The 19,630-nt window shown below is 42.5% G+C and overlaps 1 protein-coding gene across 1 annotated transcript in view; it reads right to left on the bottom strand.

The window, feature by feature from the left end:
- ADCY2 (adenylate cyclase 2) overlaps window positions 1–13,199 on the bottom strand; it is a 203,498-nt gene extending 190,299 nt beyond the window's left edge. The window contains exon 1 of the mRNA XM_054284675.1: window positions 12,864–13,199. Coding sequence (XP_054140650.1) covers window positions 12,864–13,091 — 228 coding nt within the window. The 5' untranslated portion in view covers window positions 13,092–13,199. The remainder of the gene's footprint in view (window positions 1–12,863) is intronic.
- Between the last annotated feature and the right edge of the window lie 6,431 nt (window positions 13,200–19,630).

Below are 19,630 nucleotides of genomic sequence, written 5' to 3'. Positions count from 1 at the left end.
AAGTTCAATAAGCAGCTAAGAAAATGTGCTCAAAAGGGAATTCAAAGAAACTGGGATATTTGGGAAATAGGGATTTTTTTCTCTGGAAGGCAACTGAGCTTAACAAAGAAAAGATAAGAATGATTTTGCTGGCACTTCGAACATCGCAGGAAAACATTCAAATTGAATGTTACAGATTGATTGTTACAGAAACAGAGTACATGGTTTAAGAGAAGCAGTAATGTCAAGGAGAACAGTCAGTCTCAACTAAAGGACAGAAGTTGATTAAACTCAGCTAAGAAGGTTTCAGCAAAGGAAAGGCAGAACAGACTCTCTTTTTAAAATCTGGCAGAGCAATATGACACCATATGAAAGGATACACTCTTCTCTACAAGCCTAGGAAGCTGGATGGAAGAAGAAAAATGCCTGTTGTTGAAGCATTATTTACACAATAGTCTTCCTGAAAACTTAGTGTAAAAAATCGTCAGCAGAATAATGAAAAAATAGGGAAAGACTGAAAGCCACACTGTTCACAAGGGACTGAAGAAAGACCTGTATTAACAGTCTAAGAGAATTAAATAGTATAAAGTGGCTATGAGCCAAAAAAAAGAGACTGAACAGCAAAGCCTCATAAAAATAAATTACTTGGAGGACTAGTTATCAGGCAGATATAAGGAAGGCTGTCAAAGAAGAAAACACAGCAGATCAAGGGACACTTTAGTGACTCCCAGATGGACTTGCTAAGCATCACAACAGCAGATGGAAGCTGAGACCACAGTCTGTGTCTCATGCCCTGCTGAAAAACAAAACAAAACAAGTACACAGACAAACCCGCCCATACAAAGAAAGACAAAACAATCTTGACATCAGTCTGGTCTCAAGAAATGGCAAGAACCTGGTCCACAAAATACTGCTGTTGAGGGGCTTCTTTATAACAATGACAAAGCTTGTTAAGAAAGCAAATGAAAAACAAAACCCAAACACTAAAATTGAAAGGGGGAGCTATAAGCTTACAGATTAAAATCTTTGTAGGTAGCCTGAAGACACTATAAAACTCAGAGACATAGGGCAAAAGCTAATCAATTCCTCCCAACAACCTGAAAAAGACCAAAGTACAACCAGAATGTCTCAACATCTAAGTAAGGAAGCTTCTAAAATTTATCTTCTGTAGAGGATAAAAAAAAAAAAAACCACCAAAAAACAACACAACAACCTGAAAGGGGATAATAAAAAAGGATTTAATATAAAAGCTTAATTAATATAAAGACTCAGTAATGCAGGCCAAGAAAAGAATTTTCTTGAGAAATTATTTTTAAGATTATACAAATAAATAGTGAATTCTTTTTGAAATATAATCAGGAGTCATGGCATCCTGCTAAAGAACTTCCAAACAAACAGATTAGGCAGGTATTAAAAAGAACAACTAGAGACAAACAGACTGTAGTAGAAAGCACTTTGGTTGTTAGTTTTGGTTTTGTTTTTTTTTATCTGTGCCCATTGTGGGATAATTCTCATTCCAAAATAATCTATGCAGGAGGAATAAATCAGAAAGTCTGTTTCAAATTGAAGCATTAATGCAAGGCATTACAGACAAAAGCAAAAACATGAAACGTAACTTTAAAAATCACCACAAGCAGTCAGGATTCACCAGAAAGGGCCAGTAAGACTCAAAGAAGAAAGAGCTAAAACTGTAATGGTGGACCTGCAGTAGCATGTATCCTGCACCCAAAAGTTCCCCAGTATCCAAAGACAGACATGTGATGTCATGCCAGTCTCTCCTGGGATCCCTCTTAAAGACAAAGGGAAGTCCCAGCATGTCTGGCATCTACCAGAAAAAATTGTAAGAAACAAAGGTACCAAAGTCCTCAGGAATCTTATGGTATATGTTCAAAATATCCATAAACAGTTTGGAAAAGGGCTGAAGAGCAGCCTGGCAAAGATGAGGTTCAGCTATGAAGAAACACAAAAGGATCTCATAAGAGTCATCACAGAGCAAGAAAATGGCAGGGGAATTTCAGCAGAGATGTGTGTGCAGAGATGCACCTCAGACAGAGCAATCCTAACTTTATACACATGACAACGAGATCTTGGCTGGCTGCTAATACTTAGAGATATTTGGTGTTTATCATAGCTAGACCCATGAAAACATCACTTAGATGCTCACCAGCAGTCAAAAAACAACCTGAAATGCAGAACATGGCAAAATAGAATAGAGAAGAGAGAACATCACAATGCCACCTCAACAATGCATGATGAATGCCATAATTCTGGTTCAATCACCATTTCCATATGAATGAAAAGGAAGAAAGGATGGTTTTCAAGAATAGTTAAAGCTGCAACACAGTGGCTAGATTCTGAAAGAGTAACACTTGGTTTTAAGGTTTCTCTTCTCTGCATGGACTGAGCACAACTGTCCTTTAATCCAGCTCTTCTGATGTTTAAAGGCAGTGTCCATCTCAGCCAAGAGGAATAACCTCCACTGGAGCTATCTGCTTTCAAAGGTGCAGCCAGAACCCCATGAGCTCCTGACCATTCCTACTGTATCACAAGCCATGCAATAGAGAACAGACACCTATCCCTGCCAAAAACATAATTAGTAGGACCAGGATGTGTGGGCCTGTATATTTCATATTTAAAAATATGCCGCGTACAAACACCATGCACTCAACCTGAACAGTGAGTGGGTTTTTTTTACACATCCTCATTTGCCATATCAGCAGTTTTCTCTCCCTTGGTTTATTTTCCATCGATTTGTGTCCTCTCCTCTGGTTAACCACATGTCAGATAAAATCTGCCAGTGCATACAACTCTGTATTTAATAAGCTGGAGTTCAGAGGGCCCAGGACAGGGTCTGGGAATATGAACAGGACTGCCATGCCTTTTGGTCATCCAGCAGCATCTCAGCCTTCTCTTAGGCTGGCAATTATCAAAAGCTTTACTTTAAAACATGTAAGAGCATAAGAAAAGCAGGATGGTCAAACCCAGTTACTAGTGGCTACAACACTCAGCTGGGTGCACTTCTAAAATTGTCCTACTCAGTGGCAGTAGCTGGCAGCCACAGAAGATAGACCATGTCCCAGAGAGCAAGGACAATCCTTCTCCCTGAAGTGTCCCCTTCAGAAGAGGGGGGATTCAGCAAGCAGAAAAGTGAGCAAAAATCTGTACTTTGATGAAACTAATTATTTCAGGCTCCAGAGGTAATTGGAACCTACTCACGTAATTTATTAATTTTTAATGTAAATATAGTGATCAAAATATATTTCTTGCATACTTTATTCTACATGCATTGGTTCTGACTTCCTCTCAAAAAAGGTGGGTTAATAAGTCAGTTTAGCTTGCTTTTCAGATATTCTCAAAATCCTTCCTTATATTATAAAAACACTACTAAAGAAACTCTCCAATAAATGCAACTACTATTTATACAAATCACAATATATGGAAGATAAATTGAGTAAAACACTTAGAATATATACTTTTTAGTTAAATATATTCAAAACATGTAATTGAAAAAGCTCCATGAGCTAAACATTATGGATAATACAATACTTCACAAGACTCAGAGACATATTTTTCAGATTAACTGCATTGCAACATGTACTAAAAGTGAAATTATGGCCTTTCTTGTACCCATACAGATTCATGAAAGTCTGAAATACTCATTTAGATTTGCAGAAGTCAGAAGGACTCATCTGACTCTTGGAGCTATTTAATACTGACAGTTACATATTTTGGCTGTCACTTTCAAATCGAAGCTAAAAGGTGGCTTTCCCTCACCCTTTTCCTCCTGACATAATAACTTGAGAAGCTCGCTGTAATCAAGAAAAAGTGTCAAGATGCAACTCACTTAAAAGTAAGAATGACAAAATTTGAACCAGGGAGCACATGAGCTTCAGCACACGAGGAAACTGCTCATTTTAAGGGTCTGTTTAAGGAAGAAAAGGTACACTTAGGCTCCTCTCTCTAATGGGTCTTTTAAAAATACATTTTGCAAGAATATTCCTAAGGTTTAACGAAGAAGCATAATAGGGTAGCATGAAAAACAGCTTTAATATTGAAGGGCACTACTGTAATTTTGTAATTACTTTTGAAGTGGTTCCTAAGGTTGTGCAATTACATACTAAACACCGTTATTAGTATTGCAACAACGTTCTTAAAGTTTATTCCCCTAAGGATGCTTTCCACACTCTCATATGTCTCTCAGTTCAACTGACTTCAAACCTAAGATATTTCTTATTTCATTTCTGACTCCACAATCAGGACCACATTCTGCAATGGCTATTATTTCTACTATGATAAAATTTCAAATAAAGGTTACAAACATGTTAACTTACATTTAAAATACAACTGCCAAATAACATCTCAGGAGTAAAACTTCAGACTAAATCATAAGAAATAGAGCAAAACAGATTCTGCAAATACAGGCATTTTTGTCTGTATTTGCAGACAAAATGTGTAAGGGCTTTTTCATAAGTACTGTTACCCTATTTTATTAAAGCACAGGTAAGAAAATAATAAAAATCAAAGAAAGCAAAACCAATCTGGTAAATTGTTTTATAATTAAATAGATTTCACATTACTTGAAGCAACTTTAGGAAATCCTACCACCTATCAGTCAGGTTTAAAAATTCCCAGAGCCCACTTGTGCAGAAAACAAGCCCCAGTGAGAGTCTGTGGCCATTTTCTGGCATGAGTTATCAGGGTAGGAATCCCCAGTGGGGTTTACAGGACAAGCTAGTGGTCTGGACAAGCTCCCCATCCATGACCTCCTAGGTCTTGACAAGACTAGACAGTTCTCAGACCACTGTGCTGCTACAAAGGACCATGACAGTACCTGCAGCAAGGCAAGAGAATCCACCCACCTGCCAAGGTATATGAAGCAACTCAAGAGATTTTATGAGGAGCAGCTGAAGGAACTGGGGTTGTCTAGCCTGGAGAAAAAGTTGTTCAGTGGGGACCTTAATGCTTTCTACAATCACCTGAAAGGCAGAGCAAGGTGGGTCTTGGTCTCTTTCACCCAATAACAAAAAAAAAGGAAAAGAGAAAACGGCCTCAAATTGCACCAAGGGTGGTTTAGATTGCATATTAGGAAAAATCTCCTCACCAAAAGGGTGAACAGGCTACCCAGGGAAGTGCTGAAGTCACCATTCCTGGAGGTATTTAAAACACACGTAGACGTCTCATGTAGGGACGTGGCTTAATGGTGGACCTGGAAGTGCTGGATTAATGACTGGATTTGATGACTTTAAGGATCCTTTCCAAACTAAACAATTCTATAGTAATGGGGGCACCACCAAGCAGGTGCTGAGCCAAGGTAAAAGAGCATCTGTTTTCCTAATACTTCTCTCAGAGGAAGCAATGTGTCCAAGTCCTCAGCCTGAAATCAGTGTTGCTAGAAAAGGAGCTGGGGGGAATCTTGTCTTCCTAGGATTTTCCTGCCAGACTGACCAAAGTACTAGCAAATTGGAGAAAGGCATATGGAAATTTTACCTGGAATTGAAGCAATCCCATTTATCCAGTCAGTGAGCAGATTCCCTGTGCCATCCACAGCATTTAGGGTCTTTAAAAGGTCCCACAGAACACAGTTCAGCTGTGAGGAGGCAGGTGGAAAAAAGTAAGTTCTAATTACTTTTGCAAACCTTACTGAGCAGCTCTGAGAAGCTATTGGGAAACAGAGAGGTGAGCCGGAGCACCTCTCATCCCAGCTGGTGTCTGGGATGTGCAGCCAGTAGCCATTGCTCCTGCACTCTGGAGCACACCTTCCAGGTAAGAAAACCTCCAAAACTAGAATCATGGATGGTGAAAGAAGAAAATGGTCAGACCAACATGTCATCATTTGTAGTCGTTTCCTCTGCCTCTCCCAGACACAAACCTGGAACAGGATCACACCAGAAACAGCAAGGGGCTTTTATATCATACATGCACCACTCAAAACAAGAGTTCTGTTTAGAGAAGAGATAAACCACCCTTTTATACAGGGTGGTAAAACAGACAACTGCGAGAGTAAGTGTAGACACAGCCTCACACTCCTCCGTACAGATGGTGCAACAGTCCCTTCAATTTTCAGCATCACCTGAATCAGGGTCAGTGTCTGAAGGTTGTTTATTCAAGATATAAAAAGAAAAGATACGGAAAAGAAAATTTATTGAGCTGTTTTGAGTTTTAGCTTTTTTCATTAGGTTTGATGCTCAAAGAAATAAAAAGTCAGGGAAAAAAGGGCAGGACTGTGCCAATTCACTTATTTTTGGATCCAGATCCCCCAAAACAGAAGTTTAATCTTCTGTTGGTATCTTCTCATCATCACAGGTCAATATGGCTTGAGCTGATTCAATTCTTTTTGAAATATGCAGAAGCTACTATGGCAGCACATAATTATCTGGGATCACAGCTGTGCTGTGACTGGGGAGGTAGGCACAGAATCAAACACTACAGGTGTTCAGCTACATTCTGCTCCCCAGCACACCCAGCTGCTCAAGAGATTTGCAGAACACATCTATCTGTGTGAAGTGTCTCCATCAGTTTGGAGTCATGCATGGAGCAGCCTGGAAGGCTCCAGTGACCACTACTGTTATAACAAGAGGTTTTCTAAATCACAGTGTAAATGCAGGGATTGTGATCTCTGGCTAAGGTCCTTAATCTAGAAGAGCCCTTGAAGGCTCAAAGAAACACATTCACTATTTTGTAGGAGCCAACAAATCAGTTGGATATATCTGTCCACAACAAGGAACTTGAAACCAATTTATAAAAATTTAAGGAAGATAGGCAGGCAAGTATTGACAAGTCCTTGGCAGATCCACTATGAAGTTGCCAGTACAGGATTTGTGAATCCACATACCTGGCTTGAGGCTGATAAAGACAGCAGACAATCAGAGCCCAATCCATCATCTGTCTTATTCCCATTGCACATCAGTAAACAACTCTAGTCAGAATGTTATTTATCATGTCTGTCAGCTGCAGTAATGATTAGCAGTTGTGGATCCACCATTTTGAGTCACAATTTGTGGCATTAAATACGTTTTCTATTGCCAAGGTATTCATAAAACTTCAATTTATTAAGATTACAATTAAAAGTTAAGCATTTTTCCAATATTGCCATACTCATAGTTTTATCCAATTCTTGTTCAGAATTTAGGTATTTTTCAATATGAAAGATGAAACAAGAGGCATGAAAAGTGAGGTTGCCACCAGCACCTCATTAACTTGATGGCTCTATTTCCAGACTTGTTAGGGACTGGCACATGAAACAAGCTCTCTTAGCAGCAATAAAAGTAACCACAGATGCACTGCGAGTGTCATTAGCGAATGAAAGAAGGAGCAGCCCAGACTGATGCAGCACTGAGGACTGAAACCAGACAGAAAGCCAGGCAATTCCTGCTTCAGACAGGAAGATACAGCAGCCTTTCCTGCCTGACCAAAGAGATAATACTGCCTTTAAAAAGTCACTCTCAGAGAACACCAGAAGGAACATCTGGCAGGGACAGCAATATCCTAAGACCGTATCATCCAACCAGCAACTATAGCTAGAAGAATATCCTGCTATATGATGTCTAGAGACAAGAAAAAAATAATTAGAAACATGGAGTTTCCTCATGGAACATTTTAATAGAGGACTTGAAAGCAGAACAGTACAGACAATTATAACTGGAACTGTGGAAAGAAAAGGCATTGGAAATACACTGATGTTTATTTTGAATTCCTTCTCATATTGGTAGTAGCAGTAGTATGGTAGAAAGAGTTTAAGGAGAGGTAGGATACCACCTGAGCACAACAACCATAGCATCAAGCATGCAAAAAAACCTCTGCTTGTCCTTCAATTAGTGAGGATTTTCTTACTTCATTACTTTTGCTGTGATTTAGCTTTCTTCTTGGGGGAATGAATATACTGGAGTTTGAAAACACTGTTAACAGATGCTTTGGCTTACTTTCAGTCTGCAAGGATTACAAGGAACGTTTTCAGACCTTGGGAATTCTTGGGCTTTGGGAAAACAGTTGGTGCTCTTAAACTAAAAGAAGCTGTAAATTACATAGGGCTGATCTCAAAAGATATCTTAAAATTGAGAGTAGAAATGGTCTTATAGTATGCCTGTATTATTCCATGCAATTAATTGTAACAGAGCATCTCAAGAATACAGATACAAAATCACATAGTCAGTGTGGTGACCTTTTGGTGTGGATGGATGAATTTTTCAGAGGCAAACTGATGAGATGAGAAGATTACCAGAGGTACATACTCAGAGGCTTTTAGAGAATGATGAAATATGCTAAAACTACTCTTTCCACATGGACCTGGAAGACTTTTCCCTCTTCATTTCAAGATGAGATTCTGATCATGGAAATCTGGAAAGGCTTGGCTGATGTCCAGCTTTTACCAGAAACAGCAAGAATTTATTTCAGGAATAACACAAATTAGAGGGAAGAAATGGCACACCTCAGTTCAAACCCCAAGAGGCTTACAGGACTCTCCTGATTTTCTCCTTGCACAGAAACAGTTCTCTGCCAACCAGGTTGGCAGCCAGAAAGTTTTCACGTCCTCCTTCAGAATGAGGCAGCTACTTCTTCTTGGATCAGCTGATGGTAAGTTCAGTCAGTCTGGTGCCAAAAAACCAATCCCTGCAGAATGTACATCTGCCATGCTGCAGGTACATCCATCTAGTTAATTGTATTCCCTCTTAAGAACCATTGACTACGCCCCTTTTTACTACAGAAGGTATTTGGGTATGTCAGTAAAATAGATGTGCACCCAACTTTTAGTTTTCTTGCATTTATAAATCCATAAAAAGGTTCACAAATCTAAACTGAGCCTACTAGCAGGATCCTGAGCTTTTCAGGAACTTCAAAGAAGGGGTTGAGGGGGAAACCAATACCTCTGCTCCACAGCCAGTCCTTAGGTGGCCGACCCAGAATAACCTCAGAGCGCTTTGGAAGAGGGAAGGCCACACCATGCCACGTTGCAGAAGCACTTTTTGCCCAACACATGCCCCACTTGGCCGAGGACACCCTCAAGAACATGCATTGACACACCAAAGCCTACAAACCAGCAACCACATCTTAGGAGCTTTACAAGGTCTCATGTGGCAGCGAGAATTCAGGAGGGAGATAAGGGCTGCAGCTAATGTTGACACCACACATCAGGCTTACAGGTCCTGAGCAAGGAGAACAGGCCAGCCTGAAAGAAAATATGTCTATCTGGGAGCAGCCTGGTGAACCATTAAGTTTTCAGAAAAGGAGAAGAAAGAAGATCCCAACAGGTTTAAATCTTCCCCCACTTCCAACACAAGTGCTAAAAGATTTTGATATCCCTGAAGTGTAGGTTCTTATGGAAGCCTTTATCTATGGAGTAGGCACTCTAAGTCTAGAAAAATGCATGGATAAAGGCAAGTTGTGGCCTTCCAATAAATTGTGCAATTTGGGCATCACCGTTATCTTCAGTTTTTGTTTAATCATGTAAGAAATTAATCACAATTTCAGATATTTCAGGCACTCTCACATTTCACACTATGAATTTTAAAATGGCTCTTTTTTTCAATCTCCTGCAAATTGCAGTTATAAGAGACATGCTCCTGCCAGAGACAAAATTTTTCTAGACACCACTAAAAATGGCCATAAGCTTTTAGTACTAAAAAGGGAGCGATGGGCAAATAATGAGTTTTTCATACATATTACACTGAAAGAACAACACAATAGTCAGAGAGAAAATGAAGCTGACCTCTGGCATTTTTAAGTCCTGAAAGGCTTTCGCAGCTTTGGGAAAATAATTTACTCTCTATCGATTAAAGCAGCAGCTAAACATGGATGACTGATCTCATTTTGCCAGCCTGCAGTTCATGCCAGGTAGAGAAACAGAGAGGATAATCTGACACGGGAAACTCAAAGGTTGATACTATCACTACATTATTTAAAATTACAAGCTGTGAATGGTCATCATTCAAGCTGACTCAAGTTTTATATCTAGTGTTTGAGGAGATAAAGTGCTTAATTCCAAAGGTCAGAATCACAATAGTTCTCTGAAACAAAAGCAAAATCTCCCAAGAAACCTCTCTCAGTAATAATAGCAGTACATTGTCTGAAAGAAAAGTAATCTGATTTCCAGGCACACTTTGTAAGTAATCTTGTTTACTGTAATTTTGCAACAGCTTTCATAAATTTTTCATCTGAAATCAGGAAGGCTATAGCTTGTATTCTGACAGGTTGAAAGAGCTGAGTAAGTAAAATACATCCCCTGTGTGCCTGGCTTTGTTTGGGAACACTTACAAATACTTTGTCACATGAAAAAAACCACAAAAAAAAGGCAATTCAGACACCAAAGAGATATATTTTAACAACCAAATAGAAAAATAGAAGGAAAGTGTCCTCTCACTTCCATTGGTTTCCAATTTTTTTAAGACAGCCTAGAACACGAAAATGGTTCACACTTCATGAATATCCACCCTAACAATGTCCAATCCCACGTTCCATGTTCTAAGCTGTTCTGTGAAGCACAAGCAAGAAATCCAAACTGAGTGTTACAGTGAGTCATTCTGGAGTTTCTTCTCCACAACAGGCTTAAGTAATTTTCAGTGAAATCTTAACTGCTTTGTTCAAAATCTAAAGGAAACAACTGTTAAGAAATATTTCCCTTAACTTTAGATGCATAGCACAGATCTGCACAGAATCATTCCATTTCACTTCCACCAGGCCTTCTCTACAGAATTAGGTCTTCTGTCAAAACAATCACACCTGTACAAGTTGTGCAAGATGAAAGATAAGGATATTAATACCAGACTTTGTGGCTCAGATACCCCTAACCCCATGTCCCTTGTATATCATCAGGCACTAAAATATGACTAAAAGTACACAGCTCTATAAAATATGCATCCTTCATTGAGAAGCAGGAGAAACAGATCTAAACCTTCAGAAATACTTTAATCACAAATGCAACCAGAAAGTAGACTATAATAAAGCGCTTTTAGGTGAAATTCTGGGCAGGGTTCCAAAGGATTTTGTCCAGCATCCTGTGGCTGGAAGTCCATATAGGCAAGCTTTCTCTCTGCCTGAGGTTACTTTCATCTGTCGACTGGAAACTTGGATGAAGCCCACCTCTTTCTCCACTCACCCATCCAGTTGTTAGCTACAGGAAGATAAAGGCTCAGGAAAACAGTTTTAAAAGCATTTTTTTCCCTCTTCCGGTATGTCTGGAATTCCAAATGCAGACTGAACTATTAAAGTCACTCTTTCTGAAGAAGTAACGCCTGGCAAGATTCAGCCAGCTCACAGTTTTGTTTCCATAACTTTCAGCAGTCCTTCCATCTGGGTCCAGTTTTATGTCACTTTCATTACTGCGAATGATCTACCTCAAGAGATGAAATTACCAAAATAACTACATGCAACTTGTAAACAAACTGCAAACCATACCACCACTGTGAAAAGTACAAGATTTGGTACTAAACACTGTCAAGCCCAAATTCTGCCACCTTGATTGTGGGCAGGTACAGTGTACATATCCATATATACATACAGTTAGCTCTGCCCGACAAACTTCCAATTCCACTTTCCAACAGTCCCTTCAGCCCTGGTGGACAAGCAGCCACATTAACATACTAGAAAGAGATAAATGGTCAAACCTGTATTTTGCACACAGAGCTCCAAAATTTAAACCTTTGGACATTAAACAACTGAATTATGAAGCATGACCATCACTAGCCTCACTTTTACAACTGTTTTCTATTTAGTAGGAATGGTTGAACAAAAAGCTTTAAATACAGCTAATACAGACACTGAAAGGAAATAAACCACGGATCGACTCAAAGCTTAGCTAATCCTGCAGGCAGCTCCTGTAGGTTTTAAGACAAAAGTTTGGTCAAGCAAGAAAGCAGGATAAGCAAACACTAGCTGCAGTGCCTCTAGGAGAATCCATTAGATTATACCGACCTGCTCATCCTTGCCTTTAGAGATAACTAGCTCTATTCAGTAAACATTCAGCTTTCCAGAAGACCGTAAAAAGATTCTCTTTTTTTTCTTTTTCTTTATTTTTTTAAGGTAGGGGAATAGTCTGAGTCCACACAAATACCCATTTACTTCAGAAGTATACAGTAACGCCAACAGCCTGCCTCTAATCATTAACAGCAGGAAAACTCTGTAAAGGACCAAGAATTTTACTGCCCTCTGCAGCTTTTCCTTTGCAAGGGCAAAACGACACCCATTTCAGGGGAGATAAACTGATACCGACTGTCACCTGCTGCTGTGACACATTTCTCTTCCTAAAGCCTGGAAGCCCCACACTGAGCGCGCAGAAAAGACATTGACCCAACCAAACTTCACCTTCCTTAAAAACGAAGGCTGCGCTGTCCCAAAAGCTTTCTTGAGAAAATGGGTCAAACGCTAGAAAATTATCTCATAGGGGATGGAGGGGGCTAGCACAAGGGGGGGCACAGCCCCTGCTCTCTTGCACTAAAAATATTTCTTCAGATACAGGTACGGACCGCATGTTTGCGCGGCGATTAAAACCCTGCCACTACGAGGGCCACCACGGCCAAGCCGCCAGTTGGAAGAGAGCGGAGCCAAGGAATTAAGTGAATTAAACTCGATGCGCTTGTTGACTCAGTTTTCGCTCCATCAGCCGCGCGGCCGCTGCTCCAGCGTCGCCCCGAAATACCGGGCAGCAAAGTTCGGGCGGGGGCTCCCCGGCCCCGCCGCCACCTCGGCGCCTCCCGCCACCAACTTTCCGCCGCAGGAGCCGCAGCACCGGCCCTCGGCCGCCCCGTCCCGTCCCGTCCCGTCCGCCTCGGCTGCGAGCGCCGGGCGCGGCGATGCCAGCGGGGCGAGCGGAGCGGGGATGCCGGGCGGCGGCAGCGGGGATGCCCGGGAACCCGGGGATGCAGTGGGTCCCGGACCGGGAGGGCGTCTCTTACCAGCCCGGAGGCGAAGAAGACGGCGAGCAGAGCCAGGCAGGCGCCCATCACGATGAGGAGCAGGAAGACGATGAGCGGGTGCTGCTGGCTCATGCAGTAGTAGGACTCGTAGAGCCAGTCCCGGGAGCGGGACTGTTCGCCGCTCGCCCCGCAGCCGCCGCCCGCCTGCTCTGCCCGCTCTAGCAGGTAGCGGCGTCTCCTCCTCATCATCATCGCTTCTTGCCACATCGGGCAGAGCCCGCGCAAGTCCCTCAGAGGCGCCGCCGCCGCCGCCGCTGCCGCAGGAGGCAGCCGGGGAGTGGAGCGGGGCGCGCTCCCGCGCGGGAGGCGGAGAGGAGGAGCCGCGGCGGCGGCGGCGGCATGGGCACGGAGCGCCGGGATGCCGCGGCCGCCGCGCAGCCCGCCCGGGGCTCGGTGCGCCTCCGGAAGGCGCCACCCCGCACGCACATGCCTTGCCCGGCTCCCGCGGGGGCGGCCGCCGCGCTCCTCCTCGCCGGGGAGGGCAGCGGGCGCCCGCCCAGAGTAAGCGCCCCGGGGCGGCGGCGGCAGCGGGCGGTGCCTGAGCGGGCGGCCGTGGGAGCAGCCGCTGCCCCGCGCCCCTCCGCAGCAGCGCCGGGAGATGCCCCCGGGGTCGCGCCACCTGCCCTGGCCCTCGCCTGCGCGGGGCCGGGAGCCCTCGCCGCCCGGAGGGGCGCGGGGCCGCCGCAGGTGCCGCTCCCGACGGCGGCCGCGGGGCGGAGAGCGCGGCGAGTGCCGCTCCCGGCCCGCCCCGGCCCTGCCCGGCTCCCGCGGGGCCGCCGCTGCCTTCCCCAGGGTGGGTGGCAGCACCTCCCGGCGCCGCAGGGAGAGAGAGACATTTGGAGATTGCTTTGGAATTGCTCCCACGGGCGGAGGGCTCTTGCGGGACTGTTTCACTGGGTACCTTTTCCGGAGGCGGAATCCCCTTTTTAGAAGTCATACGTCGATTTTTGTCAAAACGAGCATTCGAGTTAGAAAGAAGCAATGATACATTTGTCCCCAGTTTACCATGTTCCGAAGGATTTGTTTAATTCTTACCAAAGCAGGGATTGGAAAGATGCTGGACATCTAACACAATAAAGTTGCGTATCTGTCATGCACAGCATTTACGGGCAGTTCTGCATCCCCAGCCCGTTGCTTCCCTGAATGCCCCTCCCCACAGCTGAAGTCGGTCTCTGCCCTCTCTGATCTACCCTCCAGCCTCTGTTGCTGCTTTGTCACATCCTTAAACTCATAGAGCCTGCCAAAACTCTCCCAGGAGAGGAAGAGAACAGAGTAACACAGATGCTAACGGGCTTGAATGTCCCAAGGGTGTCTCCTGGCGATTGGAGTAATGTTAGAAACAAGAGGGACTTGGGAGTACTATGCTACCACAAAAGGTGAAAAACTGGAGCTGACATAAGTGGTCATAAATTGTCATAAATGAGAGACATAGAATAGAGGGCCGACCATTAATCAGGTGGAAGAGAAGGCAGGTAACTAGGATGATACAGACCTAAACTCCATGGACTGTGAACAATTTATATTTAACAGCTAAATTCTGTGCCACTGATTTTTCTACCCAGAAAAAGTAGAGATGGGTCCTCCTCCACAAGTATAACAATGCAGAGAAACCAGTAGCACGCACAGCTCCAAAGCCCTGTCCATATATTTGCACCTCTTAGATTCCTCAGGTTTTTAAAAGGGATGAGACTTGAGCTTTCCTGCCCCCTGTTCCTCTGAGCTGGCTGGATGGAAGAAAAGCTGCTTGTTTTTCACTCTTCCTTCCCCTGGAGCACTTTCTGGGGCAGGAGGAACACATAAAGGAGAAGTGGAAAGTTACAACCGCACCCACTGTTTTGGGAGAGAGAGGGTGAAAAACTCTCAAAAAGCAGAAGTGGTAAGATTGAGGGATGAACACAAATCTATGTGGGGAGAACATTCTGGCAGAATTAATTGCTGGGAAGGAGTCAGTAGAGGTGGGTGTGAGAATTTTTGCAACATGAAAAGGCTTTGCTTGCAGTCACTTCAAAAATTATGAAGTTGGCCAGCCTCACTGTCACACACACATATATAGTGAGATAAGCACAGGGAGTTTAAAAAAATCAAGAGCCAAACCAGAATTACAACATAAAGCCTCTTGGAAAAGCAGATCTCAGAATCTGGTACTTGAAGGTGTTTTGATCTCTCAAAGGCGGAAAAACCAGTATCACATATACACTTCTTAAAAATTCAAGAATAATTCCATGATCCTGTTAGTAGTCACAAAAATGCAAAAGATCTGAACAGGCAAAATGAAAAAAGTTCTCTGTTCCATGTGTACATCCTTGCAAAAGCATTTGAAATATAGACAGTATATTCATACAGATGGTAGAAATGGTTGTCTTTTTCCCCCAGCTGATTCTCCTTTAATAACTTTCCACTGCTTTCCACCTCCCTGAGCCTGAACAGGAAAGGCCATTCCAAAGAGTTTTACCATGATGATCATGTCATTTGTTTGTTATTTCAGTAAGATCTTATGCCTGTAACAGCTAATTCCTCATTATATTACTCTCATGCAATTTCTCAGGAAATAAAATTATAATTGCGCAGCAAAAACTTAATTAACCCAAAGGTTGCCCAGTGGTGTCTCAAGCCTTTCCAAAACAATGGGATAAGCATAACTGCCTTCTGAAAGAGCAGGCATAAGGTGTTTCGACAGCAGAGGAAGAGAAAATAACATGGTAACAAAAGGAAGCAAAATAATCATGTGTAAACATCACCTCCTAAGGGCGCAGGAGCAGGCAATTCCTAGATGTTACAAGTCAAAGGGGTGAGGCAGAAGGCTGGCTTGGCTGAACAGGAATCTTTTTTCAGAAGTAAGATGAAAAGGAAGACCAGTGGAAGAAATTTCAGGTGGCATGGGAAAAATGCCGAGATGCTGCTTACCACTGTAGGGAGAAAATTGGTGTGGCCAAAACTCAACTGGAGTAGAAGTTGGCCAAAACTGTAGGGAAAATAAGAAAAGGGGTTTTTTGAATATATTAATGGCAATAGGCAGAGTAGAAATAACATCAGCCCGTTAGAGGATGAGGAGGATCACCTCCCAAACAGGGGCATGGAGAAGGCAGAAGTATTTAATGTATTCTTTGCCTTGGTCTCCTGCATGGATGATGGAACAAGGGGATTTCAGTGCCCTGAGCTGGAGGACTATGACTGAGAGAATGAACAGGTCCAGTCAGCCCTGAAATTTTATGGGATCTGCTGCTCCAGCTGGATCCCTAAAAATCTTCGGGGCCTGAAGGGATTCTACTGGGAATCCTCAAGGAACTTGCTGATGTCATTCCAAAACCTCTCCTGATGATTTTTGAGCAGTCTTGGGAATCCAGAGAGGTCCCATCTGACTGGAAGCTGGGGAACATTGTCCTGATTTTCAAGAAGGGCAAGAACAACCTCAGAAACTACAGGCCTGTCAGTCTTACTTCAGTGCCCAGCAAAATCGTGAAACATACTATTCTGGAAAGTATTGAAAAGCACCTACATGACAATGCAGCAATCAGTCACAGCCAGCTCAGCTTAAATCCTGCTTGTGAAACCAGATTTCCTTTTACAACAGGGCAACCCACCTCATTGATCTAGAAGCGCCATTATATGTCATCTTTTTGGACTTCAGTAAAGTTTTTGATATAAGCTGTGATGTGTCTCACAGTATTTTTCTGGACAAAATATCCAGCATACAGTTGGATCGTCATGTTATGTGATGGGTGAGCAACTGGCTCACAGATCAGGCACAAAGAGTTACAGTGAATGGGGTACCTTCAGGCTGGTGTCCAACTCAGCATATTCTACAAGCCTGATTCTACAGTTCTATGATATGTTTCCATTGGACTCCTGTGTTTTCTTATCCAGCTGATGGACTCAGCTGCTCTACTTCCCCTCTCCAAACTAGAAAGTGGCACCTTTCAATTCATCCTTCAAACTTCAGCTGGAAACATCCCACACCTTAATGTCCAAAACCCTTATCAGTTCTTAAAGCAGATCTCTAGATAGAAGCAATGGTCCAGTAAAAAAAAACTGTCATGCAATTAATGTCTGCAACATTCTATACATGGACAAGGTAATTGAAACTGTGCAGTATCCAGATCTGAATTTGAACTTCTAATTTGAATGCTCTACTTTTTATTTAACATATTAACGCTTTTTTTTTTCTCCCCACAGGATGAATTTAATTAAGCAAACATTATTGCAGTTGAACGACAATTATGTCATTGCTAAAGTTGAAATGCCATATGTTTTTAGAGACCAATTACCCTAGGTAGCTGAAAATAAGCATCCTTACTTGGCTCAACCTGAAAGTTTGCTATGCCTCAGGGAAAAGGAAGGTACAGTGAATTCTGTAATTTGTGGTTGAAAATGAAATGACTTTCAGAAAAAAAACCTCTTCATGCATTCTACCTTATTTCTCTAAATGGGGAACAAAAGCAAACCTAGCACTTAAGATTGTCAGAAACTGTCTCCTGTGTACCCTTGAGACTCCCAACAACATGAAAGAATTTGTTCCTTAGCCAGCTGGTGTCTAAGCATCTGTTGTACCCCTCTGGAGTAGCAAAACAACACAGAACAAAAGGTTGAGGTCCACAGCTGCTTGTCAAAGCAACCGTGAGCCAGAGGCATTACACACTGCAGTAGCAGATTAACTTAGAGAACTTGGTCCCTTCCAGAGCCTCAATTGTTCTGTGATTCTGTTATCACAGCTTACTTCCAGTGGCAAGGGATCTGTCATAAGTCTTAGAGAAAGAGATAAATAGAAACAGGACATACAGGAGAACCTCTTGTTCCTACATTGCTCTCTTTGCCCCTCTGGCTCAATCTCCATCACATCTTTCCTTCACCTTCCCTTCTCTGCTGTCTTCTGCAGAATGTTCTGGTCAGAGATACAGAGTAGCTCCCAGCAGAGACAGATCCTTTGCTCTCAGCTACTCTGTCCAGCTGTAGAATAACCTGAACCATCAGAAATAAATTGCAGGGAAAGCTGCTGAATCCCACAGCCCTGCAAAATAGCAAGCACACAAAAGAGCCATAGTGATTAGCCTGAGCAAAACTCTGCCCCCAAGTCCACTGGTGGTGAGGTTGCCCCCATTGGCAGCTGGCCACCAAAGCTGCCCATCACTGCAGCCTTGATGCTGTCCTGCCACCAGGGCACCCCACACTGAGCTGAGATTGCAGGTCAGGGTGTCCTGCCAGTAAGGTTTCACATGGCCAATGCTTCAGTGGCGCTTCAGAGCTTGTATGGGGCAGCGGGGCCAAACTCAGGCCAGCCAGAGCTGCTTAGGGTTGCTCTGGAGAGCCATCTCTGCCATAAGATCAATGTGTGGATACATCTGACCTGACCAGGGTCTTAACAACATCATTTTGTCCATTAGTGATGCATAACTTTTGTTATTGTTGTTGTAGTTGTTTAAGACTGAAGAGTGATATTTTTTACTGAATTTTTCTGCATTCATTTTACAGAGTTCAGTTAACAGGACTTGCTCTTTCAAATCTTTTAATGGCAGATATGTGTTACTGTTGCTCTTCAAAAAATGGGGACACAATTTCCTACAGAAATAAATTGGATTTCACACACCTGGAACCAGGTGAAATTCACTTTTATTTTAGATATAGACTTGCCTGCAGTGTTTAACATTCTTATTTAAGGCGCTAAATAAGTCTGACTGTTCTATAATTCCTTGTGTAATTTTTCTCCCTCCCCCTTTTTCAAGACAGTATCTAACTTTGGACCTCTCTCAGCCTCCATAAACTTTTAAGAGTGCTTACTAAAAAGTTCCTTCTATTGAAGGAACTACTTGAGATTCAGATTATCTGAAAATACCTCAGTAACCTCTCTTCTTGGATTATTTCCTCACAGATGGTGTCTACTTTGGTCATCTAATAATAGATAACCTTTTTATTGAAGTTAGAAGCAAAATACACATCAGATTTTTAAAGGTTTTGGACCATCTGTTATTAGCTGAATGGTGGGCCAACAATTTCCAAAGTCTTCTTTCAAAAAGCATATGACAAACAAAAAATTATCCAGAAGTGCATCAGTTTTCTCTCTGCTTATACTTTGGCCTTTCTTATTTTGATCATGCTATTCTTTCCACTCACTGTTTTAATATTACTTCATTTCCAAATTCTATATAATATTGTACTTTTTCTGTTTCAAGGCATTAGCCTTCAATTATACATTTCCTCATCTTTCATATCGGGACAGTTTGCACTTAGTGCTATTACTTAGGAAACCACCCACTCTTCCAGATAACCTGCTTTCAGGTGGGAGACTTAGGGAAGGTGGGAGGAAAGCAATAGAACTTTGGAAATTTGGAACAGCTCAGGTGGTTTTATAAAATTGCAAATTGACTGGACAAACTAGAGACAAGTACCATAGGCGGCTGATGAAAGACCTGTTCAATATATAACTGCAGCCAGAACACTTTTACGGCTTTCAAATGCACAAAGAATCAGATAATAAGTGATTTAGAACATACAATAATACCTCTATACTGATCAACCTTACACCCTCATCTTGAGTTTTATTACCCTCCTTATCTTACATCATAAAAAAACATTGCAGAATTAGAGACAGATTCTTTAGAGAACAGTTAATCAAAAACAAGGAAGAGTTTCCTCTGTTTAGCAAATATATAAGACGGTTATCTACACAAACAAAACATGGGAGGAACCATACTAATGCACGTAACATTGCTCTAGAAAAGACTGCTTAGAATTTTTGTCTTCTTCTTTTTTTT

This window comes from Melozone crissalis, unplaced genomic scaffold, assembly GCF_028551555.1.
Source record: "Melozone crissalis strain CALT ecotype California unplaced genomic scaffold, PUWL_Pcris_2 ptg000042l_1, whole genome shotgun sequence".
In the NCBI taxonomy this organism is placed as follows: domain Eukaryota; kingdom Metazoa; phylum Chordata; class Aves; order Passeriformes; family Passerellidae; genus Melozone; species Melozone crissalis.
This window is presented reverse-complemented; position numbering and strand designations above follow the sequence as displayed.